The sequence below is a fragment of the Thamnophis sirtalis genome, unplaced genomic scaffold (genome assembly GCF_051295495.1).
Source record: "Thamnophis sirtalis isolate CommonGarterSnake01/CBP01778 unplaced genomic scaffold, rThaSir2_p1.2 scaffold_1, whole genome shotgun sequence".
Lineage (NCBI taxonomy): Eukaryota > Metazoa > Chordata > Lepidosauria > Squamata > Natricidae > Thamnophis > Thamnophis sirtalis.
Window position 1 is genome coordinate 23,251,749 of NW_028261381.1, and position 25,443 is coordinate 23,277,191.

The window sequence follows — 25,443 nt, forward strand, 5'->3', positions numbered from 1 at the left end:
TATAGTCACTGGAATGAATGACACAAATAGATTTTTATGTTTGCATTTCTTGTAGCTTTTGTGTACTTACTATCATTGTTGGAGCCAGTTTCCATAGCACCATATGGAGGAGCCAGAAGTCCAGACATATACTGTCGATATTTCTGGGGGAGAAAATACATGATAACATTATTTTAATTGAAATATTTATAACCACATGTTAATTTTTTTTTAAAAAAAACCTAATTTCTGGAGTTACACAATATGTTCATGTGCTCTTTCTTTTTTTCACACTGTTCACTGAAAAAAACAGAGATATTAAACCCTCGGATAAAATGACATTGTACTTAAAGACTTATATTTGCAAAGAGGTCACTAAGAATTAATCATAATTTTATTGATAACCAGATTATTAAGATTTCATGAAGTTATTCTAGAATATGCAGCTTTCTCATCGATTAGATGCTGGTTTTTATGTTGGTCCAGTTAGATGACCTGCCATTTACAGTATTCTGCAAAGAGTTTAAAGCGCTCTATCTATCCATCCATCTATCCATCACAAATGCTTTTTTTCTCCTGCCACACAAACTTAGATGTATCCTTTTGCCCTGTTTAAAACATTATTTTAGGCAAGATATCATATTATGAAAATCCACCCTACCATATCAGTGCTTTATTAAGCTTTATATTATGGCTTTTAAAAATTCTGATGTTATGATTTCATGCCTACAAGCCATGATGAATTAATGGTATAAAAATGAAATAAATAATAATGCTTCATCAATTAATAGAATCAGGGCCAGACATTGTTCATTTTGCATCTTTGTACCCCTCCAAAGCTACCACCACCATTTTAAATCACTGAAAATAATGTTGATTTCATTCATTCATTTTAAATGCAAATAAAATGTAATTAAATTAAATTATTCTCCTGGCTCCACCTATCTGTTGGAGTGCAGTCCCCAAGAGGTCTTTCTGAGACTAAATCTAGACTTCTTTTTGAAAAAAAATTTCAAAACATTTAAATGAAGCAGAAGATAGATGTTGCAACCATTTTCTTCCAAAGTTATGCCAATCTTTGTTCCCCTTTGATATAGTCCTAGAAGAGTAGAAGTAGTGGAAAAAGACCAAAAATGTGAGATGTACTGTCCATGTAAGATTATTGCGAAAGTGTACACTAGTCAAAAATCCATTAACTGATAGCATCTTTTCCAATTAATGAACCAATATCAAAGGTCTAAGCTCTCATGAACTGAAGTAAGAAAAATTGTTTTAGTTGGAAAAGATGCTATTAGACTCCTTATGATCTTAATTCAAATAAGAACAAACTATAGTTTAACGTTTAGGCCAGACTGTAATTTGGAATGGTTAAAATGTCTGCAGCATACTTTATTGATTGATTTCATGTGCAATGGCCGCCCATTCCAAAAGACTCTTCCAAATTTCAGTCAATATTTAATACAACTATTCAGTTAGAGATTAGCTTCTGCCTTTAATGTTCATAAGTAAGGAATTAGGAGATGCCCGAAACAGGAATGTGGGGCTGCTTTGGGCGAGAATGAGAATGTGTCATTGTCACAAGCTGTCAGATCTGGAAGCCATGTTTTGACTTTGGGACTTCAGGCCTGCCACATTTTCGACTGTGGGAAAATGGGACAGGGGATTATACAGAGTGTGGGGTGCTATGTAGCCATAACAACATTCTTTCTCAGGAAGTCAAGGCCATCTTGCCCTGCAGCTGCCACGAGAAGACTGGGGGGCATCTCCTGTTTTGGGTAGTACCTCATTGGATCATGTGACAGACATGATCCAATGCTGGGCAGGGACTTGAACTTTCTTTTTGGTGGGGGAAACCTGGAAACCTTTCAGATTCGGGTTTTCCCAGATGTGTCAACATGACATCTTTAATAAATGGAACTTTGAGGAAACTCGAGCCTCAGAGTCTTCTTTCACTGGGGGTGTTACTTGGATCCCTGACACAGGCAGTTGATCAGCAGACTTGCACTGGCTTCCAACAATGCTAATGTTACTATAGCTACCTACAATCCATAATTCCCAAATAATTTTTAAAAGGTGCAAATTCAAAAGATTACACCATTTGAAAAGAAGTATAGTTTGTGTCTAATGAAAGTATTATATTCAACAAATCTTTCCATTTTATTCTAATATGCCAACCTGAGTTTGATCTGACAATATTTATGCATGCTCTGTTGTCTCTTGCTAGAACACTAATGTATAATAGAAAAGAACCCTCCACGCGGAGTTATTAAAACAATCCCGCTGATTAACACTTTGCATATTTATAAAGGTGATTTTCAAACTCTGCACTTATGCCAAACTGTCAATCACCAAGAACATGTACATTATAGGCAGCCCCTAAAAAAGTGTAAATCTGGCATGTCAGCAGGTATTAAAGCCACAGTCGGGAACCTATCACTTTCATTTCAAATACAATAAATCCCGCTTACAGCCTGAATGAAAGAGAATAGCTGGGTTGCTTTAAAAAGCAATTTATTTATGTTTTAAAATGCAGATATATATTTGTAACATATTACAAAATATCTGAAGCTTTTTTAGTTGCAGTCCCCTGTGACGTAACCATCCTCTGCTACCAAATGTGATGTTTCCGTGGTTCATCCATGAGGCCAATGTGGAGAAAAGACAGGACACGATCTTTCTCGGGATGGAGCGACGACCCAGATTGGGGGTCTGGGAGCCCCTTTTATTGAGATAGGACAAAGGCAGGAGGAGCAATAGCATGTGGTTAAAAACAGCCTGTAAAAGTACAATTTCTAATCTACTGCTCAGGGAAGTTCTGTCTATATATGGTCAAATCCTGGACGTCATTGGTAGGGCACATCTCAGACTGTTATGTTATGCACTATCAGGATATTATGGCGTTTTAGGAGTTTGTTTTCTCCTGTGTGGTTCAGCATGGCTCTGCATGCCCTAGTATGAACTGGACAATGGGTGACACACACCTACACAAGGAACTATATTACAACAGTCCCCGCCCTTTGTAATGATCTCCATCTGCTCCTGGCCGCTGTTATCCTTCAGGAAAGGTTTACAAATTTGACTTTTCCCTGGGCATTGAGCTGGGAAAATAGATAAGCCAGGTCAATGGTCATCTATTCTATACCACTGAGGAGCCCCTGTTGCCTTTTGCTACTGAGTTCAATTATGGATTTCAATTTTTTGTAGCTATTGTAGGATTTTTATTTCTAACATGGCTTGTTGGGATTATTTAATGTCTGCCACCCAGCGTCTGGTTATAAATCTTCTAAATAAATAAACTTCGCTGACAATGATGATTTAAGAAACATATATGGTAATTATATGAGCCACGATGGCGCAGTGGTCAGAGTGCAGTACTGCAGGCTACTTCTGCTGACTGACGGCTGACTGCAATTTGGCAGTTCAAATCTCACCAGGCTCAAGGTTGACTCAGCCTTCCATCCTTCCGAGGTGGGTAAAATGAGGATCCAGATTGTTGGGGAAAATAGGCTGACACTGTAAACTACTTAGAGGGGGCATTAAAGCACTGTAAAGCAATGTAAAGTGGTATATAAGTCTAAGTGCTAATACTATTGCTACCCAACACCCAACAACCCTGGTAGATATTGCAGTCAGTTCTCATTTTATCCCAACAATTGGAATTCAGCTGGGAGAGAGGGCGAGAGGGAGGGCGAGAGAGAGAAAGAGAGACAGAGACAGACAGACAGACAGACAGAGACACACTGAGAATAGTTCTCACAGCTCTGTGATGGGATTACCATTAAAGCAACTTAAGAAAGGAGAACAATGATGAGAATTTTTTCCCCACAACTAAATACACCACCAACTTTAAAAAAAACTAAGAATGATAAAAAGTAATGTTAAGTGTATTCAACCAAACTGCACAGACCAGTGTTGTTATGCTGGTATGACGTAAGCACAGGGTACAGAAATCATGATGGCCATCCTTTCTGTTCTTTGTTAAACATGAGCGTTCTTCCGCCCCCCCCCCCAAAAAAAATTAATGGACCATATTTGGAATTTTGAACAAACTGGACAACCAATGCTCTTCCTAGTTAAAAACTGTCCTTCGATCTCTGGGAAAAATGAAACTTAAACCTCCCTACTTCAGTCCTAGCCTAACCCCTGAATCACAATGACCCTCTAACCCAGTGTTTCTCAACCTTGGCAACTTGAAGATGTCCGGACTTCAACTCCCAGAATTCCCCAGCCAGCATTTGCATTCGCTGGCTGGGGAATTCTGGGAGTTGAAGTCCAGACATCTTCAAGTTGCCAAGGTTGAAAAACACTGCTCTAACCGAAAGATACAACTGTCCTATTCAATTCTTCTGTTGAAAAAGCTGAAACGGTCCATGCATCGGCTTCCAGATTGTGCACTGGGCTCACTTTCTGCAACATCACCAACTAATGCTTGTGAAGAGTTCCAGTGTGCAAAAATGGTTACTGAAGGCTTTTTATCAATACATTTATTGCTTACTGCAAGTTTCAGAAGCAGCAGCTTATAGCATATTTGCATTAATAAAATATTATGTTCCTAGATCTGTAAAAGACTTACTGATACTATTCTAATTTAAGATACTGTCTGCTCAGTATGTCAGAGTCATTAGTAAGCAGTTCTTGAAGGCTTATTCAGATTGGATGTGGGGTGCGGGGCTGAAAGGACTATACACAATAAATGTACTATCGATATATGGAAGTTGATTGTCAACTGAATGTGATAAAAAAAAAAACCTGCCTTCTGGATTCAATGGATGGTAAAACCTAAATTGGAATTGGAACAAAAACACTGTAGAAATTAATCACTTACATTTTTTAACTCTCCATTAAAAAAAATCCTCTTCAATAAGAAGCTTAGTGGATATTTATTAATACCATTTTTTGATACCAAATAAGTTCCATATCTTATTTTCTGAAGCTTTTACAAGGAAATATAAAATGGGATAATAGCAAAAATATTAAGCTATGAAATCTTAAAAATAGTGAAATGAATATGATGAATTGGGACAAATATAATGGAGGAGGAGAAGGTGGAAAATAGCTGCCGTGGCAGTACTGAAAATACAGTTACCAAATTCTATGTCACATCTGGAAGCCATCTTTTACTTTGGGCCTTCAGGCCAGGCACATTTTCTACTGTGGGAAAATGGGAGAGGGGGTTATATAGAGCGTGGGCGATATATAGTCAAAATAACATTTTTTTTCAATGAGTCAAGGACATCTTGCCCCGCAGCTGCGATGGTGTGACTGGGAGGCATCTCCAGTTTTGGATGGTGCTTGATTGGGCCATGTGACGGACATGTGGGTGCTGGGGAGGGGCTTCGACTTTCATTTGGGTGGGGAAAACCTGGAAACTTTCAGATTTGGGTTTTCCCAGATGTGCCAATATGACATCTCTAATAAAATGGAACTTTGAGGAAGCTCGAGCCTCTGAGCCTTCTTTCATTAGGGTGCTCCTTGGAACCCTGACATTCTGGTTTTCATCTTATTTCACCGTATTTTGTTCTTCACTTTATTATAATGTTTATATTAATGCATCTTCCCATAATAGTACAAGCTGGCATAAATAATTAGCAGATTATATATAGAGAGGAGGGTTGCCAGTTAAACTATGACCTGTCTTTTTGGAAGACATTAAAAGCCTTTTCTTCTGCCTTTGCTTAACTTTGATTCAGGGGATACTGAAAGTTATAATAATAACTTTTACTGAAGTCACATTCAAGTTGCAGTTATTAAACCTGATTAATTGAAACCTTCAACCACAAAATTAAAGTGTTTAAACAACCAAATTAATCACAATTCTGGTTTTCATCTTATTTCACCGTATTCTGGGTTGGTATAAGTCAGCAAAAGCCAGTTTGGGGTAGTAGTTAAGGCAACCAGAGTAGAAATCGTGAGTCTTAGTACTAACTGTGTAGAAAACTCAAGAGATTGTTTGGGGCGATATGCAAATAATTGCATAGAATTTTTCTACATTATAAACCGTCCAGAGATTACTGTAAAGAGGTGCAGGGCAATATAGAAGTCTAAAATGCTAATGCCAAGAAAATGCTACTCTTTATACAAAGCATAATATCAATTCTTTCTTAAGATTTTTTTAAAACCAGACTTAGATTTAGACTTCGAATTACTTTATTGTCAGCCTTTATGCTATAGACCAGAGCTGTCAAACTCATGTCCCATGGGCTGGAAGCATCACACACTAGCCACACCCACACCCAGTTTAGCAAAGGGGGGAAAAGTTGTGATACATCATGTGATGATGCCGTGATGACACGAGTGTGACATCCCTGCTATTGTTCTGACCTAGGCTTCCCCCGAAAGCACAAGGCAGAGTCCTGGTCCCAATAAAACCCCTTTTATTAAACAAATGTGAATTCCTCTCATTCACATTCAGCAAGGCCTGGCAAACAATATTTCAAAGGAATATTTGTGACTACAGACCTTATCTATCTTGGAAAGCTGCCATGTAAATATTTTCCAAATGAGGTGCTGTGCAAGGAAAGACTGGGCACAGATTCTCTGAGATTCACGGATAGATCTTCACACTCCTGAAATGAATCTAACGACTGAACAAATTGTTTCCTGCAAAAGCCCACTTTCCTTTCGCTCCTGTTTTATTTCCTTTGGGAGGGGCCAATCACCTTCCACTTGTGACTTTACTCCTAAGTGTACCCTGATTTCTGAGTTGTTCTTTTCTTCTGGCAGTTCTGTGCATGCACACACTGGGAACAGGCTCTAGTTGTTCCTCTACCTCACTGCTGCTCTGTAGGCACCTGATCACTGCCAGACGGCCTCGGCCCTATCTCTGCCTGACACAGAGCCCTTGTCCGAGCCTTTCCCAGCCTCCAGGACTGGCCTATGCTTCTCCCCAACCTCCACATTGTCCGACTCTGCTGCCAGCTCCACTGGCTGCTGGCAGCTCACAACAACTATAGATTCTTTTCCCAATGACCAGGTTCCTCTTTCTGAAATTATCATGTCCTAATAATTTGCATTGAACAGCATTTACAGTGCTTCTTATCAACATAATTGATATGATCAATTGCCACAAGAGATTTGCTACACATTTGGGTGAATACATTTACCAACTAGCTGATTCTTCTTTGAATATTTTTTTAAAAAAATCCAAAAATTGTCTTACTATCTGAGCAAGTTCATTTTTAATGCATTTAATAACTGGGAAGAGCAAGATTAATTATATGGAGGGTCCCTGATTGTTCTCCTGCATATATGCAGGTTTCCTTCAGCCAGTGTTTTGATCACAGAGCCTCTGTCATGGGCAAAATACCCTCCTTGTGACAAATGCAACATTCTTCAAAGCTTGATATAGCATTGGTTGCACCAAAGCAGTCAGATAATAAAACATAAGCCCTCAACTTATGACTGCAATTGAGCCCAAAATTTATGTTGTTAAGTGAGAACTTTGTTGAGTGAGTTTTGCCCCATTTTACGACATTTCTTGCCCCATTTGTTAAGTGAATCACTGCAGTTGTTAAATTAGTAACAAGGTTGTTAAGTGAATCTGGTTTCTCCATTGACTTTGCTTGTCAGAAGGTTGCCAAAGGGACCACATGTCTCCGGGGACACTGCAAACCAGGGGTGAAGTTAACAACAGGTTCTGACAGGTTCTAGAGAACCAGTAGCAGAAATTTGGAGTGGTTTGGAAAACCTGCAAATACCACCTCTGACTGGCCCCAGAATGAGGAGGGAATGGAGATTGTGCAATATCCTTCTCCTGCCACGCCCACCAAGCCACGGCCACAGAACCGGTAGGAAAAAAAATGAATTTCACTACTGCTGCAACCGTCATAAATACGAGTCAGTTGTCAAGCATCCGAATGTAAACCATGTGACCATGGGGAACCTGTAATGGTTGCAAATGTGAAAAATGGTCATAGTCACTTTTTTCAGTGCTGTTTTAAGTTTGAATGGTCACTAAGCAAACTGTTTTAAGTTGAGGACTACTTGAAATCCTACTCACAGACAAAACCTAGCTATGTGGTTGGTAAGAATCAAAACTCACTTGATTGCATCTAATCAATCATCCTATATAGCTTGAACAGCCAGAGCTATGTGCTACTTTGGGCAAAATAAATGACAGCATCCACCAAGGGTTGCTGAATGCCAAGACGTGCCATCGGTTTCCAAGATCACATAAAATAATGGTGGATCTATTTTTGTGGCCTCTGAAATTCTCCCAAAATGTGCCACTGAAATTCAGTAGCATGTTTCTGATAAGGATCTTTTCCTTACCCTGAAAGACTGCCAGTCTGTATGAAAGAATGCTACAAAGAATAGTATTTCACCAAGCAATATAACATATTGTACTGGGATAACAAGAAGAAAGCATAATGTGATTTTTTTCCCTGAAACGACCTATCATCTATTTACTACGAGATATTGGACTTAACATACTTTGCTCGAGATAGTGCTAAGAAAAATGTGGAATGTGATACAACAACTCTTCCAAACGTTTTTTCAGGTTAAATCTTTATTTTGGACCAGAGCTTTGTACTCAACACCACTGTGTCCTTTTGTAGAACCTTTTGTAAGAACCCAAATTTGAAATCAAGAGAGTGTTAGCTGGAGATTAAGAAGTCCAAGGAACTGTTTCTCTGGCTTGTCGAGAATGCCTAAACAACATGCTGGAATAAACGATGGCATCATCTACTGAAATCCTTGTACCCCGATATCATAAACAGCTAATCTTGGAACAAGCCTCTCTAGGTTAGAGAATCAGATGAGACTTATGAATAGATAGATGTTCAAGAGAATTTGAGGGGGAGGGTTAATCCAATGAAAAACGGTGATAAGTTTGATAAGATTTTATCAAAGATAGAAGTACCCCCATTACAGATAATCGCCATGGGAAAATCCAAATACAAGTGACCAATATTTAGCTTGACCTTCCTATGCTGTTTTTAGTATACTTGAAAAAAGCGTGACCCGTCAAAACCGCACTCGACTAAGCTGCGCCCGATTAAACCGCGTCGCTGACGTCATCAACAAGGCGACAACAGCCAGCGCGGAGAAAGAAGGGCGCTTTAAATAGCGCTTTGAAAGCAAGCTGATTCAACTTAAGGTAAGGGTTAGGTTTAGGGTTAGGTTTAGGGTTAGGTTTAGGGTTAGGTTAAGGGTTAGGGTTAGGTTTAGGGTTAGGTTAAGGGTTAGGGTTAGGGTTAGGTTAAGGGTTAGGATTAAGTTTAGGGTTAGGTTAAGGGTTAGGTTTAGGGTTAGGTTTAGGGTTAGGTTAAGGGTTAGATTTAGGGTTAGGTTTTGGATTAGGTTTAGGTTTAGGGGGGTTAGGTTTAGGGATTAATTTTACGTTTAGGGTTTACAGCGTGCTTCTGTCTCCGCGCTGTTGTCGCCCTGTTGATGAAGTCAGCTACGCAGTTTAGTCGGACGCGGTTTAGTCGAGCGCGGTTTTGTGGTGGAACCGAAAAAAGAACCATTCAAAGAGTATAGAATCTCATCCAACTACCACAATGCCCACGCCCCCCCAAAAAAACCCATAACAATTCATGCTTTGTTCAATGAGATTATGCCAAATGAGACAGGGTCTTTCCCAGGGAGACATGATTGCTAGCAGAAAAGTGCAGGTTCTATAAAAGCATCTCCAAGGGAATGAATGCATGAATAATAAGACAACAACAAATTCTCTTGCATTATTCTGCTTCATTTAATTTATGGCTGAAATCAGTCATGTAGTCCTCTAGCTCAAAATTCAGGAAGAATCTCACAGAGTTTCCTAGAAGCGCCTACTCAGGAGATACATTTAATAGCTGGGTAATATTAATACTCAGAAGAGAATAAAACAGAGAGAAATGGTAAGTATTAGGGAAAGTGAGCCATCTGTAGTATTTTTTTAAAAAACATTCTATATTAAGACTGATTCATTCCAATGCAAATTGTAAAATCCAAGACTTATTTCTTTAGGCCCAGAGTAAAGTTAGAGAAAAATGTACTATTAAAACCACATTAGGAAGTTGCTGTCTTTTTGTTTTATCATATGAATTATGATAAACGATCTAAGTGACTATCCTGAAAACGAACTCAAAACCTCAGAAGTCAAGCTGCGCGCTTTCTGCTTCTCCATTATCTCTGTTGCAGAGATTCTGCAATCATAAAATAGCAGGAAATTGTGGGGATGATATAAACAGCAGGAGAATATGCCTCTGGTGCTTCTTCAAGCTATCACACAATTGCAAAACTGTTTCGCAGTGTTGTTGACTTGAAAATATACAGAGAGCGAAGCCGTTGGGTTAGACCCTCTGTTGATGCATGCACAAGCATAAATATGTGTGAGGATTGCTTAGAGCTTGCATTAATAGAAGGACATAGCATCAATAATGAAAACATTACAAGAAGCAGCATTTTTTCACACCGAGAACATTTCAGAGCATTTATTTTCCCTAATTAAGGATATACTATATGCAGGCTGTGCTAAATGTGGTTTAGCTATATTCAGGATTTTTGAGAATCACCAATAGTCCCCAAATGACAAAAGTGCTTTGGTTTACTCAGTCTCTCAACAATTAACTAACACTATATGTTGTAGCACTAAATTTAATTCAGCGTTGTTTTTTTATGCACACAGACTACGGAAAAATAATAAAGTGATCAAAATTGTAAAGAAGTAGTATCAAGAATTTTTGCTGCCTTTAAGTTTGACTTGTGTTGTTTTAGTCTATGGAAAGAAATTGAACTTGAAAGATGATGATGAAGGAGATTATGTGTCGTAAGACTCAATGTTATAAAAACAATAGCTTGGGGCCCTTTGAGATAATTAAACATGAGTAATATTCCATATGTCATTGGCCCCCAATCTTTTGGGCACCACCAGGGACCAGTTCTGTGGAGAGAGGTTTTTCTGTGGCCCAGACGGGGCGTGGTTTCTGTGACCCGTCAAAACCGCAGAGGACAAAATCGCGCTCGACGAAAGCGCGCATGTGACGTCATCACAGCGCGACGAAAAAAATTAAAAATTGAAATAAAATTAAAATTAAAGCAAGCCGATTCACATAAAGATAAGGGTTAGGTTAAGGGTTAGGGTTAGGTTTAGAGCGTTAGCGTTACGTTTAGCGTTACGTTTAGCGTTAGGTTAAGGGTTAGCGTTAGGTTTAGCGTTACCTTAATGGTTAGGTTTAGGGTTAGATTTAGGGTTAGGTTTAGGGTTAGGTTTGGGGGGGTTAGGGTAAGGTTTTCACTTTATTTTTACATTTTTCGATCACAGCGCGATGTTTTCGTCGCGCTGTGATGACGTCAATTGCGCGCTTTAGGCGAGCGCGATTTTGTACTCCGCGGTTTTGTGGTGGAACCGTGGTTTCATATCCTGCCTGCATCCCGCAGATGGGGCTTCACTTGTTTGTGCGATCCAGTTTCTGGCATGCCGGTCCATGGACCGGGGGTTGAGGACCCTTGCCTTATGTGATAAAACCATGAGTATTACCTAGCAGATCCATCTGGTTTGTGCAAATGGACTATTAATTTTTTGCAGATGCTTTTGAGAAGCATCACCAAGGTTCCTGGTGCTACATATGCCCACCGGCTCCTGGAAAGCCAAACAGTGTGCCTCCTACACTGCTTTTTGCAGAAGGATAATTCATAACAACAAGCCAGTGTTCTGTGGAACTTTGAGTAGTTCTGCTTTATTCCCTTGCTGGGGGGGGGGGGTTGCAGTTCCACTAGATACTGTGGGAAAAACTCAGCACTATCGCTGGTCTTGTCTGCTTCAGGTTGAGATGAACAAGAAGGGGAGGGGACTGATTGTGTTTAATGGTGCATGCGAGTGCAAGTTTGAGCAAAGCATTAGGGAGAGGGAAGAAGGATTGTTGCCTAATTTATATAATACTTCCACATTTGACAGAAGCAGACTGAAGCCAATTGCTTCCCCAAAAATCATAAGCAGATATGATTTTTCTTCAGAGTACTTATCAGGGATCCATTAGCACAGAATGATAACTTGTGGGAATTATTTAGTTAGTATAGCAGGAATAAGGAGAACAGAGACATGCTACTATTCCCCCCACCAAAAAAAAAATCAGGAAAAATAAAAAAGGAACTATATCCCACCCACTCCCGTGCCCTTAAAAAGAGATGGTACTATGAAGGAGTGGAAATAAGACTGATTCATATTCCATGACATATTCCATGTCATTCTCCTGCCCACCCAAAGACTGTCAACTTCTTCATATGACTACCCTGTCCTGTATATAAATCCAAAAATGTCTCCATCTCATATTAGAAAGAAGCCTAATGGATCTTGAATATGTATAAGCTTTAGACACACTCACATAAAATTACAAGTACTAGTAAATGCATATTTGTTTCTTCGTTTATAATAAAGTGGACCCCAAACCTTTGGACATCAGGGATCGATTCCATGGAGAATGGTTCTTCTGCGGACCAGAGGCAACATGGTTTTGCATGCTGCCTTCATACCGCGGATGGGGCTTTGCTTACTTGCACGGCCCGGTTGCTGGCAAGCCAGAGTCCTGTGCCGATCCACGGACTGGGGGCTCGGGACCCCTGGTTTATAGAATTCATATGGCCACCCAACTACAACAATGTGATTCTGGTGGTGTACTTTAAACCAAAGAGGAAAAATAGAAAAATAAAACACACGGAACAATCATTAGTTGGCAATCCGATCTCCGATTTATTGCACTCCTCCAGAAGAGAATTATCAGTCAACCTAGACCAAACACTCTAAATTTATTAATTTATATTCTGCCATTCCTTCTTTCAATTTTCCGCCCAATAAAACAGGCCGGGGCAAAAAAGACAAGTGAGTGAAAGTCACCCAATGAGGGAGGATGGACTTGATTTTAGGTCTCCCTACCAACTGCTCTCTCTCTGCAGAAGTGCTGATTAACCCATAAAGACACAGGTATGTGTCTTTTATTAGCACAGGTATGGGTGAATCCAGTACTTTACTACTAGCCACAGATTATTGTTTATGAAATATTGTTATGGGATTACAAATACATTCAATATAATTCATTGTACGATTAAAGAGAAAAATGTTGCAGAGCCATGCCAAAAGTTCTCTAAACTCTAAAAGTTTAGTTTACTTTATTGTCATTGCACCTTGTTCAACTAAATTAAATGTGATCTTCAGAGTACAATGACAGTTCAGGTTGTGGTGGTTAAGGAATCATGTGCAGTCATTAAGCACAACATCAAGTGGTGGCTGGTTTCCTCATTGACTTGACTTATTGGAAGCTGGCAGTGAAGATTCCAAGCGGTGATGATGTGACTGTGGGAAGCTGTGACCATTGTAACTGTGTGCCAGTTGCCAAGTGCCCCAATCATGATCCTGTGACTGTGGGGACACTGCGACAGCCACAACTGTATGTGTAACCACATACAGATCTACTTTAATGTAGCCTCAATGAGTTTAGTAAGGCTTACCCCCAAATAAATGGGTAAACTATTACAATTCAAATCATATAAATCCTTAAAACACTGGTCTTACTGGGGCTCAAATTCTGCTAATTTTTTTAAAAAAGTCGAGTACTTGCCTTCAGATTATTACTTATCAAACAAGCTTAAAGAACTCTAGCCTGAAACTCCTATTCCCATAACTTAATTGAAATTTATTTGAAAGGAAATTGAATCTCTAAACCCCTCTCTTTGAAACTGCTGACAATTCCTGAATTCATCAGGCCTTGTGTTGTCCTCACATGATACTTCTCAAAAAAGCTGTTTGCCAAAAGAACCCGGGATGCCTTTTTAATATTCTATCAGTTCTTTTGATGGCTAATCCCTCAAAGAGAACCCAGTTTCCGTTATGATTAAATTCAAAACAAAGCCCCTTCCTTTTGTTAACTCTCTGTCAAAAGAAGAGTTTTGTTGTTGTGTATTTAACCAAAGCATATAGTTCAGTTTCCAGCATCTTAAAAGCAATTGTTAAACAAAGAAATTGTGGATTTTGAAACAGAGGAAGAATCAATCATCTACAGTATATCACAGAAGTGAATAACACCCCCTCACATTTTGTAAATATTTAAGTATATCTTTTCATGTGCCAACACTGAAGAAATGACACGTGGCTACAATGTAAAGTAGTGAGTATATAGCTTGTATAACAGTGTAAAAGTGCTGTCCCCTCAAAATAATGCATTAAACATCCTCAAATTCTCCTTTTCTTAGAGGAAAATTACTCAAACCACTGAAAACAAATTGTACGTTTCCCAAGTGAGTCCCACTCCACCCCAATGGACAACAGGCAGAGTTTTACACTACTCCACAAAGCCACAGTTATAGCAATAAACACAACCAGTGTTGGCAGGGAGGGGAATTTACCCTGGCACTATATATCCCATCCGCGTGTCAGCTGCCTCATTCTGGGAGGCCATTCTGTCTTAAAAATCTTTTTTTTCCCCTGCCTGCTTTCAAGATAGTTCTTTAGGGCAATTTTGGCTTCCTTTCCTAAGTACAATATGTTTCAGTGTGGCAGCAACTCTATCATTTTGATTTATGACACTAGGAAGGGAAAGTGCAAGATATTTAGAGAAGCAGGGGGGGGGGGAGGAAATAAAGCAAGATGATTTTTTAATCTTGTCTCGAACTAGGAAAGCATGAAGAAGAAGATAAAAGGGAACAGATTCCTCAAAACCCTAGTAATCTAAATAGGGTTAAAACGGGGGTCTCTAACCTTGGCAACTCTATGACTTGTGGACTTCAACTCCCAGAACTCCACAAGTTGTAAAATTGCCAAGGTTGCAGGCCCTTGGGTTAAAACAATGTGGTAGCATATGCTTAAGAGGGAAGAGGAGGACGAGGAAGAGGAGATTATGTTATAAACCAAAAATTAATAAGGACCTAGGTTGCATACTGACAGTTCCATCTGCCGGTCAATGTCGACTGGCAACCACGCGGAGGAGAGCCTTCTCGGTGGCAGCTCCGACCCTATGGAACGATCTCCCCGTGGAGATTCGTACCCTCACCACCCTCCAGACCTTCCGCACAGCCCTTAAAATCTGGCTATCCCGCCAGGCCTGGGGTTAAAGACCGTAACCCACCCGAATAGTATGAATGTTGTGCTTTTAATGATGTACTGTCTTATGTGTTAATTGTTTGTTCCCCCCCGCCTTTTTTCGAGTTGTAAGCCGCCCTGAGTCCCCCCAGGGAAAAGGGCGGCATATAAATAAACTAAACAAACAAACAAATAAACAAAAAGGAAGAAGTACTGAAATGAATGGGGCTTAAATGAGTGAAATCTGATTATTTCAATGAATCTGAAATCTGGCAGAATTTGGATTCAATCCATTATCTCTTTTTAGCCATGTTATTCCCAAACACATTGCAAAGTCATCTGCAAATGAAGTTATCTGATGCAACAAGACAGAAAATCAGAATAGATTTCTTTCATGGTATATTATATAACTCCTCGTACGGATCATCCTTCCATCGCCTTCTGATAAGGCAATCTTGTTACTCATGACAATCTGCTAAGATATTTTCAGATAAGCAGGTGGCCCAGGGCAGTAAGGGAAGCTGTTAAAACGTGTTAAGGAAAATGTCAAAACTATATTTAAAACAGAACAGTGTGACAGTTCAACAAACAATTATATTTTAAACAGTTGTGAAGAGGAAAATGAATAATAATGAACAGAAATGGCAACATTGGTTTTGATTAGTCTAGCTGCATGTGTTGAGGACATAAATATTTTGTTGCACAGAAAGATTGTGAAGGTCTTCAACTTAGTAAGTATAAAATAATCATTTTCTTCAACTTATGCCATCTCCATACAGATTAAAAAACAATAGATTAAAGAAAGATTAAAAAAAGACAGAACACTGTTCTTATACTGTACATCAAAAGAAGACAGCAACCATTTAAAAAAATCCTTAGGGAGCTATTCAAACATCCCTATTTCTGCCACTTTTCTTTCCTAAAGTATGGTACAGTTATGGCTAACCATTTCCTAAAGGAGACTTTCCTGAAGCCTGGGGAGGGAGAAAATGGCCTCCCCCGGCCCACCAGCCTCCAGGGGAGGCCATTCCCCCCCCCCCGGCTTCAGGAAAGCCCCCGGAACCTGAGGCGGGTGAAAAACAGGCCCAAGGAGTCAACCGGAAGTTCATTTCCAAACTTCCAGTTTGCCCGTTGGGCCGTTTTTCGCCCTCCCCAGGCTTCAGGAAAGCCTCCGGAGCCTGGGGAGGATGAAAAATGGCCCAACGGGTTGGCTCTTTTTCGCCCTCTCTAGGCTCTGGAGGCTTTTCTGAAGACTGGGGAGAGCGAAAAAGGCCTCCACCAGCCCTCTGGAAGGCCAAAAATCAGCTGGCTGGCACCCGCATGGGCACCAGAGCTGAGGGCTGCCATGCTGACCAATATGGTTCTGTGTGCCACTTGTGGCACGTGTGCCATAGGTTCGCCATCATTGGAATAGTCTGAACATGCTCCTCTATACATTTCCTTGAATACAAAGAGCAAGATAAATATTCTAGTTGTGTGAACTTCCAACCTGTGATTAAGGAAGAATATGTAGAAGCCCCAATAAAGGGGAATATTTGCAGCTCAGGGTTGAAATGAGGGGTCCTTGATGTTCTATGAGCTTGGTTCTTTTTTTGCAGGTGTTTCATTGCCCAAACTACATAACATAATCAGTCTAGTAAGGGATGGGGTTTGCTCTCATATACATGAACATAGATTAACTCCAAGTTTAACATCAGACCAACAATCAAGAAATAAACAAGACAAGAAACTGCCAAGCAAGCCAACAGTTAACAGACCAACCAAACAATCTCAGACCACCTTCACTACCGTGGACAAGGCAAGCCACTAGAATATAAACTGAGAGTAAACTCCACTCCATACTAGCACTGATGGTGTTACCTGGGTTGGGTAATAAAATGTCTGTAAGAAAACAACGAAGCAGCAAGGATCTCTCAATAGAAGCATCTTTTAGATTCGAACTTCCAATGTTACGTGTAGAAGTCAGAGGCAGGTTATTAACATGGATAATGCCTGCAAGAGACTAGATTACTGTAGATAAGATATAAATGATATTAAGCATGCTAATTCAAATGCATGTTCCTTGTTAAGACTGCAAACTTTAAAATAATTAAGAACGGGACACATGCTGGCACTCTTTGGGAATAAAACTATAAAATACAAAAATCATATTATTGGCCCTGTGGATGTTCTTTATTTGCAGTATTTATCATCTGGTCCCATTCCAAAGAACTCTGGCTAGTATACAACAGAAAAATAATGTTTGAAGTGTTTTATTGGCACTGACATTCCTCAATAAAGTCGCATCACTTTAAAAAGATTCTGCTTCTTACAATCTGATGCCCAAGATAAACATGAAGTATTTTGTACCTGAAGGGGAATCTCTTTCATTTTCTTAGATATATATTTCCGAGAGGTGATTTAGTACTCTCTGCATGTGTTCAGGCTACAGCTTCCACTTTTCCTAACCAGAAATATCTACAATGTTTATTGGACATTTGGGGAATTGTCAACTAGCAGCTGGACGACACCATGTAAATTAGAAGGAGAGAGGAACCTCACAGAGAAAGCATTATTCTCTTTGTTGCTACTTCTTTGTACTAGGTGATGTAAAGCATACATAAGAATAAATACTGACCAGAGGTTGTATTCTGCTGGTTCGGACCGGTTTGCTCAAATCGGTAGCAGGAATCGTGGCTGGCCCCGCCCTCCCACCCTGGCTCTATGGCATCCCATTTAGGGACTTTTTTTAGCCAAAGCGCATACGCAGAAGGCTAAGCGCATGTGTGGACAGGTAGGGAAGGTAAGTAAATACCACCCCTGGCACTGACCATTTATTAAAGGAGTGTCTTAATATAAATTGTGGTTCTTTGTAATAAATGCTTTTATTTTTAGTGCAAAGATGTATTCATAAACTTCTACTCCCTTCAGCTCTACTCAGCAGGGCCAAAGGTTGTTGGAAAAACCAATCCAAAAATATCTGGAGGGGTACCAGTTACTCTTATTTCTTAGACTAGACATTAATAACAGTTTGATTCAAGAACTGAAAAAAGGCCATTTTTAAAAAGAGGTTGAAGTAAAATTCACAACAAAATGATTCATATTTGAAGAGCATTGCCTTTGTTCCTATAATGAGGTACAAGGAACATCAGATGACCTACATGTGGCAAGATGCATCAGAGACGTCTAAGAGATTCCAAGACCGTCTTTAATGAATGCTTGATTAAGAGCCTTTAGTTTTAAAATACGGTGTTACACACTGCATGGTATTTTCTTTTGATTCCATAAAGATTTGAGAGAGGGGGTTGAGTCTTGAGAAATAATTTTCACTTTTTTCCCCAAACTTTTTCCAGCTCATTTGACGTATCATGTCCTTTGTTTGCATTAAGAGAATCTTCAGGCATTGTCCTTTGTCACAGGACAGCAATAGCAATAGCACTTAGACTTATATACTGCTTCACAGTGCTTTTACAGCCCTCTCTAAGCGGTTTACAGAGTCAACCTATTGCCCCCAACAATCTGGGTCCTCATTTTATCCACCTCGGAAGGATGGAATGCTGAGTCAACCTTGAGCCTGGTGAGATTCGATCTGCCAAACTGCTGGCAGCCAGTGATCAGCAGAAGTAGCCTGCAGTACTGGACTTTAACTGTGCCAGATTGGACCCAGATTGTTGGGGGCAATATGCTGACTCTCTGTAAACCGCTTAGAGAGGCCTGAAAGGCCTATGAAGCGGTATATAAGTCTACTGCTATTGCTATTGCTGCACCGCAGTTCATAGTATTTTCAAATTTTTACATAAGTACAGTTCCTAATTTTATAATGCACTTGAAAAGTTTTAAAACTTTGAACGCTTTAGTTTTAAATGCCTTTTTAATTTGCCGAATTAAAAATAAAAAAATCAGACGGTCAAAGCAAATGATTAAAAAATAAATTAAAAAATTGGAAGTTCTGCACATAAAAGCATATAAAGTATATAATATTAAGGAGAAATAAAAACATTTCAAATATGCTTATTAAATATTATTTCCATGGTATTTGAGCAAAGATGATTAATTAGGAAAATAATACTAACATAATTAATAAATTGTAACTAAATTTGAATAAAAATGTACTTTTCAATTGTAATAGTTTTTCAAAGCTTTTGATTTTTTTTTCCAGCTGGAGTATGGATCCAGTGGAACATGTCTCTTTGTTTTGTAATGTTTTGCAAAAACATATTTCACTGCTCATGGCATGAATTCAAGTGATTTCTTATATTTCACAATTTAGATCTCTTAGAAAGCATGGACAACAAAACCATATCAACATTCCTTCTGAGAAAGTGATAACAATTTCTCAAAAAGCTTAAACCAAAATGACTAATTGACTTTTACATTCAAAGTTGATGTGTCAATTTGCATGATACAACCCTGCCAATACAATCCAGAAAAACTAGAGTTTACACTGCAATTTTGGTGAAGTGCTACCAACAGATTGTCTTCACAGTGCTTTTTTTGCTGACTTAATATTATGCCTCAAAGAGTTCCAATTAGATTATAAATCTAATCAGATCCCAAACCATTCCCTCAGGGATGGTAGTATGAATACATCTCGATATAAGCTGAAAATAATTGTTCAGCCAGTCCTTTTAAAAACTATTGAGTAGAAACCTGGGAAGGGAGGATTTTTATAACAATAATACATATATATTACAATAAAAGTAACATACTTTAATATACTTTTAAATATATTATTCTATATAATACAATATCAATAATATAGAACAATATCAGCTCCAAAGAACCAAAGCTATATAATAAATGGTGCTCATCATAAATTTTCAAGTGAAGCAGGTTTTTGTTAAAAAACACTAAACTAAGAATTGATTAGCTCTGCTTGGTTACCTCTTAGTATTTTGCCATCTTCACTAAACACCCAGCACGATCAGTCTTTATTTTTGTTTTTATATTTAATATATATAAATAAGCCATTTTGTTATTCTTAACAACCTTTACCAACTTCAGATCAGCCTCTGCTTTCCTGACATCATAATTCCAGTTTTAGATCATCTGCTTTCACTTTTCCCTTGCGGCTATCTTTCCCTTTCCTCCATGGATCATCTTTTACAGATTTAGAAAGAGGGGAGGGCACATTCATTCTCAGTCAAAAGACATGATATAGTCATGTTCTGGTAAGAAAAAAAAAGCAAAGGACTCAATGAAAGGAATGCAGGGAAGTTGCATAGAAGTTGCAGCCTAAATTAAAATACTGTAAAAGAGACAAAATGATTAATAAGAGCCTCATCCAAAGTATTCTCAATAGAATTTAGACTGTGTTAGTTAAAAATCCATACCGTGTACGGGTTCTGGGAAATCGGGGGGGGGGGAGGAGGGGGTTGGGGGGGAGGGAGGGAGGGGCATACAAAAAAAATTGTACTTCAATGTTTTAATGATTGACGAATGATGAAATATTTGTGTTTTTTAAAAGAAATAAAACATATTTTGAGCAAAGTATTCTTAAGTTTTAGGAGATAAAAATGACAATTAACATTTATTGGCCTCAAAAGAGTACCGAGAATACCAATACTGTATTGCAAGGAAGATCAGCTAGAACTCAATTATCAGAAAATCAAAATCATGACACTTGCCAAAAGGCCCCAAAACTACTCCTGGACGATAGATGGCCACAAGAGTGAGCAGGAATATTGTTTCAAATATCTGGGAGGAGTCCTACATTCTGTGAACAGGAGAAAACCCTATGGGACTAGGTCACTGAACATACACAAAAGAGCTCATCTGCCATCCTTAAATTTCTCCAGACAAGACGTGGTTACTACATTCCTGCAGCACTCAAATTATTTGAAACCAAGCCAGTTTATGGTGCCCAGCTGGGACCTTTCTTCAATGTTGCACCATTAGAACCTGTTCAGTCTAAACTTCTAAGATTGGCACTGCTCAACTACTGGCTCAGACTACCCTTCTTTCCCCTTGGCCTTGAGCCACCAACTGTGAGAGATTCTTTTCAGTCCACATGGGGAAAAAACTATGACAACTAAAATCTGAACCTTGGGCTTTTCTCCAGTCTTCTACTCAGCATGGGATATGATGACAACCTGAAGGTCTTTACTCTGGCATTATGCCATGTCCTTGGATGAGAAGTGAAACATCTTCAAAGAAAAACCAGAAAGTCCAGTTGCCTCTTGAAATAACACCTTTGGGCTATCCATTTTGCTGGTAAAGATTTTGATCTTTTAGTATGCACAGAGAGTTAAGAGAAAGGATTGGAATACTAGCTTCCAAGCCAAAGCATTCTTTTTGCACATGTTTCCACTATTTAATAAGGGGATCCGAGAGGTCAATTAAGCCTAGAAAAAAATAAGGGGTCATTTGGGTACATACACAAACATGTTGACACTTCTTGGGATCTGTCCAGGGTGCTGAAAAAACCAGTCCTTATTCTAGTTATCCAATTCATTATTTTCAATGTTTAGCTATTAAAATACTTTTGAAGTGTTTCCTGTGAGACATGTATGAAAAATTCCCCATAAACGAGCTATGTCTTTTACCAGGCTTGCACAGCTGCTTCCTAAATTTCTCATGACCATCTCCACATGTGCATATCCACGCATTTCCACTGCACAATACTAAAGGATCCTTCCCATTTATTTTCTGTTCTTACCAGCTTCTTCAAAATAACCTTCTTCAACTATACATATTAACATGTTCAAATTCTAACATTATGAAATGAAATGTAGTCTGTTTTGGTGTCATAAAGTCAGACATAAATGGACATAGGAATCAATGAACCCATTTTCTGCTGCTAGGTGACATAAATCTACACAAAGCTATGAATATGTCCACATCTTGACATGAAAGATCACTTTCCTGTTTGTAGTGCTTACATTGACAACATGCAATTATATCAGTGATGGGGTTCAAATTTTTTTGCTACTGGTTCTGTGGGTGTGGCTTGGTCGGCGTGGCATGCCTTGGTGGGTGTGACAGGGGAAGGATACTGTAAAATTTCCATTCCCTCCCCACTCCAGGGAAAGGTTACTGCAAAATCCCCATTCCCTCCTGATCAACTCAGGAAGCAGAGAATAGATGGGGGCGGGGCGAGTCAGAGGTAGTATTTACCAGTTCTCCGAACTACTCAAAATTTCCGCTACTGGTTCTCCAGAACTGGTCAGAACCTGCTGAATACCACTTCTGGATTTGCTCCCTGTTTATACAGTAACTTACCCTGTCAGGGTTGACAGGAGTATGTTTTTTCTCCTTTGTAATTCCTTGATAAGGATATTGTTTTCTGCTTGATTGTTTGTCTGGTAGTAATCCCTGCCTATCTGGATGTCGGTTGCTGGAGGAATGTGTTCTAGACTTTTTGATTCCTAGTTTTTTTATTGTCTCCTTTAGAAATGATGTGTAAATGTGATTCCCCATGTGTCTGTTGATGGTGATGATTAATATTAAATTATGCTATCTGGATTCAAAGGAAAAGGCAGAGAATAGATGGGGGTGGAGCAGTCACAGGTGGTATTTACCAGTTCTCAGAACTACTCAAAATTTCCACTACCGGTTCTCCAGAACTGGTCAGAACCTGCTGAATACCATCTCTGAGTTATATGTACAATAGAATCATTGCTGACCCACATCTTCATACACAGGGACTGGGTCTGTGTGATGGTTTATAAGTTCCTTTCAAAATTTCCCTGTATAAATGTGGCAAGAAAGTTCCTACAGCCATGTATGGATTGAACCTTACAGAGAAAAAGAAATGAAAGGATGATAATCTTCCAGGAGGAGAAAGGATAAAGTACTGGGCTCAGTTGGTGTAAATTTCTTTCCAGAGCTATCAATGTTTCAGTTCCAGATAATGTCTGTTTTGACAATTCATTTGGCACCATTTAAACAACGGCAGGAGTGTATATCTAAATTTATGTGGCAAGGTTAAAAAAAAAACTATGACAAAAATATAAAGTTTTACAAGATGCAAAGGAAAGGGAGGATTGGATGTGCCTAACCTGAAATTGCGTTTTGCAGCTTTTTGTTCGGCTTGGATGAAAGAATGGATGTTGCTGAGAAACAGAAGTAGTTAGAAGGATCCAACCCGAGATGGGGTGCCATGAATATTTATGGCAGGATAAAGTCAAGGTTAATGTAGAATTTTAAAAACATTGTGTTAGACATGCCATATTGAGAATATAGAATTGATGCAAACCTAGGTTGTGCCCAAAAACACATTTGTGGATCTCAGTATAAGAAGCATTTTATAGACAAGGAACAATAGACAAACAGAAATGGTTAACTTATCATGAGATATTAAATTTTTGTCACGGAGAATGTAAAATAAAATCAGGAGGAGACTAGTGGCAGAGGGATACAGCTGTCAATGGTTCTCTTATTTACAATCATTAGAAAGATTTAAGGTAGACAAAAGAAATGCATGGTTTTGAACATTGCAAGACTGAATTTGAACTGTGTATAAATGATAAACATGCAATCGCTACAATGTACAAACTTTTATTGAAATTTGAACCAGCAGAAGAGCAAGTAAAAGAATGTATGATAAATTTTAGTTTATAATATACACATGGGACAATGGGAAAATATGTAGTTGAAAGGATTGATTTACATTAAGCTATCATTTTAAACTTTAAACAACTTTAAACTTTAAACAATTCCAGAGCAATTGTCTAGAATGTAAAAGGGACTTCAAATTTACGTTGGAAATGTGAACAACAAGGGACATTTTATCATGTTTGGTGAATGTGTAAAAAAGCTAGAATAGTTTGAATTGAAATACATATACTGAGTCAGAAGATTTTAAAGATTAATGCACAATTGAAATCAGATATATTTCTTTTGGGCATTGATCAAAAAAAGTTGGAAAAAAGTCACAGAACTTTGTCTTTATACATGATAACTGCAGCGGTATAATTGTATGCAAAAAGATAGAAATATTTGATACTATCCACAACGAAGAAATAATTGGTGAGGATGACATAACTTGTTGAAATGGCTAAATTGACTTCTTGGATCAGAGAAAAGGCAAAGTCTACACTCATTACTATCTGGAAACTCCTTTATAGCCTTTTTTTTGTGGAACCCCAAAAACGAACTTATGGTTTATGGTTTTGATTAAATAGAATAGATTATAGAAAGAAGAGAGTTATGTTGTGATCCTTGAGTAAGAGCTAAATTTATGATTGTATTTATAATTTTTGTAAAGAAGACTGCAAGCTACTTCTTTGTACCTTTCTTCTTTTCTTTTCTTTTTTTGCTTTCTTGCGTTTTTATCTTACTCTTCAATCTTTTTTCTTTTTTTTCTTTATATTAGTTTGTATTTCCTTTAAAAAAAATAACTTTAATAAAATTACATATATAAACATTTCTTTCCAGAGCTCTCACCAATTTAAAGAGTGTGCTTTCTTACAAAATGCAGTAATAATTAAGATTTAAGTACATAAAATTGATACATATTATTTCCCCCCAAAATACATATGTAACATGTAGATTGAAAATATCTGTGAAAAGAAATTGAAAATCCAACTATGTAATTGTACATTTTCCCAATGAAACTGGAAAACATATTCTACATTTCATTGGAAACACATTCTACACTATTGTTGAAGCTCCAAAATTTGGGAAAGCTTGTTGTTGTTAGTTGCGAAGTTGTGCCCGACCCATCACAAACCCATGGACAACGTTCCTCCAGGCCTTCCTGTACTCTACCATCCACCAGAGTCCATTTAAGCTCATGCCTATTGCTTCAGTGACTTCAGCCAGCCATCTCATTCTCTGTTGTCCCCTTCTTCTTTTGCCCTCAGTCTTTCCCAGCATTAGGTGAGTCCTCCAGTGAGTTCTTCTAATTAGTGGCCAAAGGGAAAGATATAGTTCTGCAAATCAGATGTAAAACCCATTGGTTGTAGTTCATCCCTAAATCCTCTTTTTCTACAGTAGATTTTTCTGAAAATGATGGATGGCCTAACTGCAAAATCCCCATTCCCTTCCCACTCCAGGGGAAAGGATACTGCAAAACTCCATTTCCACCCCACTACAGGGGAAGGATGCTGCAAAATCCCCTTTCCCTCCCCACCCCACGCAGGGGAACAAAAGAAGACCCAGCTGATCAGCTGGGACTTGGGAGGGAACAAATAGATTGAGGACGGGGCCAGTCAGAGGTGGTATTTGCCAGTTGTATGCTGCACTTTGTCTTAATGACTAGACAGGAAAATTGGCAATGGGAATTAATTCCCGTTAATTAGTTAATTAATTAACTAATGGGAATTCCTAAAGTAGATTCAGGAACTCCCTGGACAGCTTCTTTCTGCAGCCCAGGGAGCCCTCACCGCCAAGCAGATTACCAAAATCTAGCTGAAAAGATGAACAAAAGTGGCTTTAAGAAAACCAAATGGGGAAACAGATTAAGCCCAAATTCCCTCTCTTTCAGATGACATTATATTGCCAGATGTAATTAAACTACTGCTTCCAGAAGTATCAGTCAGTCA

At 38.7% G+C, this 25,443-nt stretch overlaps 1 protein-coding gene and 1 long non-coding RNA gene across 3 annotated transcripts in view; one reads left to right on the plus strand and one right to left on the minus strand.

The window, feature by feature from the left end:
- RAPGEF4 (Rap guanine nucleotide exchange factor 4) overlaps positions 1 to 25,443 on the minus strand; it is a 190,658-nt gene that overhangs the window by 97,329 nt on the left and 67,886 nt on the right. For both annotated transcript variants that reach the window (XM_087709067.1, XM_087709077.1), the window contains one exon: positions 71 to 143. In XM_087709067.1, the coding sequence (XP_087565193.1) occupies positions 71 to 143 (73 nt within the window). The remainder of the gene's footprint in view (positions 1 to 70; positions 144 to 25,443) is intronic.
- The window catches only part of LOC148049357 (uncharacterized), a 354,694-nt gene continuing 338,265 nt past the window's right edge, over positions 9,015 to 25,443 (plus strand). The window contains exon 1 of the long non-coding RNA XR_015695900.1: positions 9,015 to 9,090. This is a non-coding gene — a long non-coding RNA (uncharacterized LOC148049357). The remainder of the gene's footprint in view (positions 9,091 to 25,443) is intronic.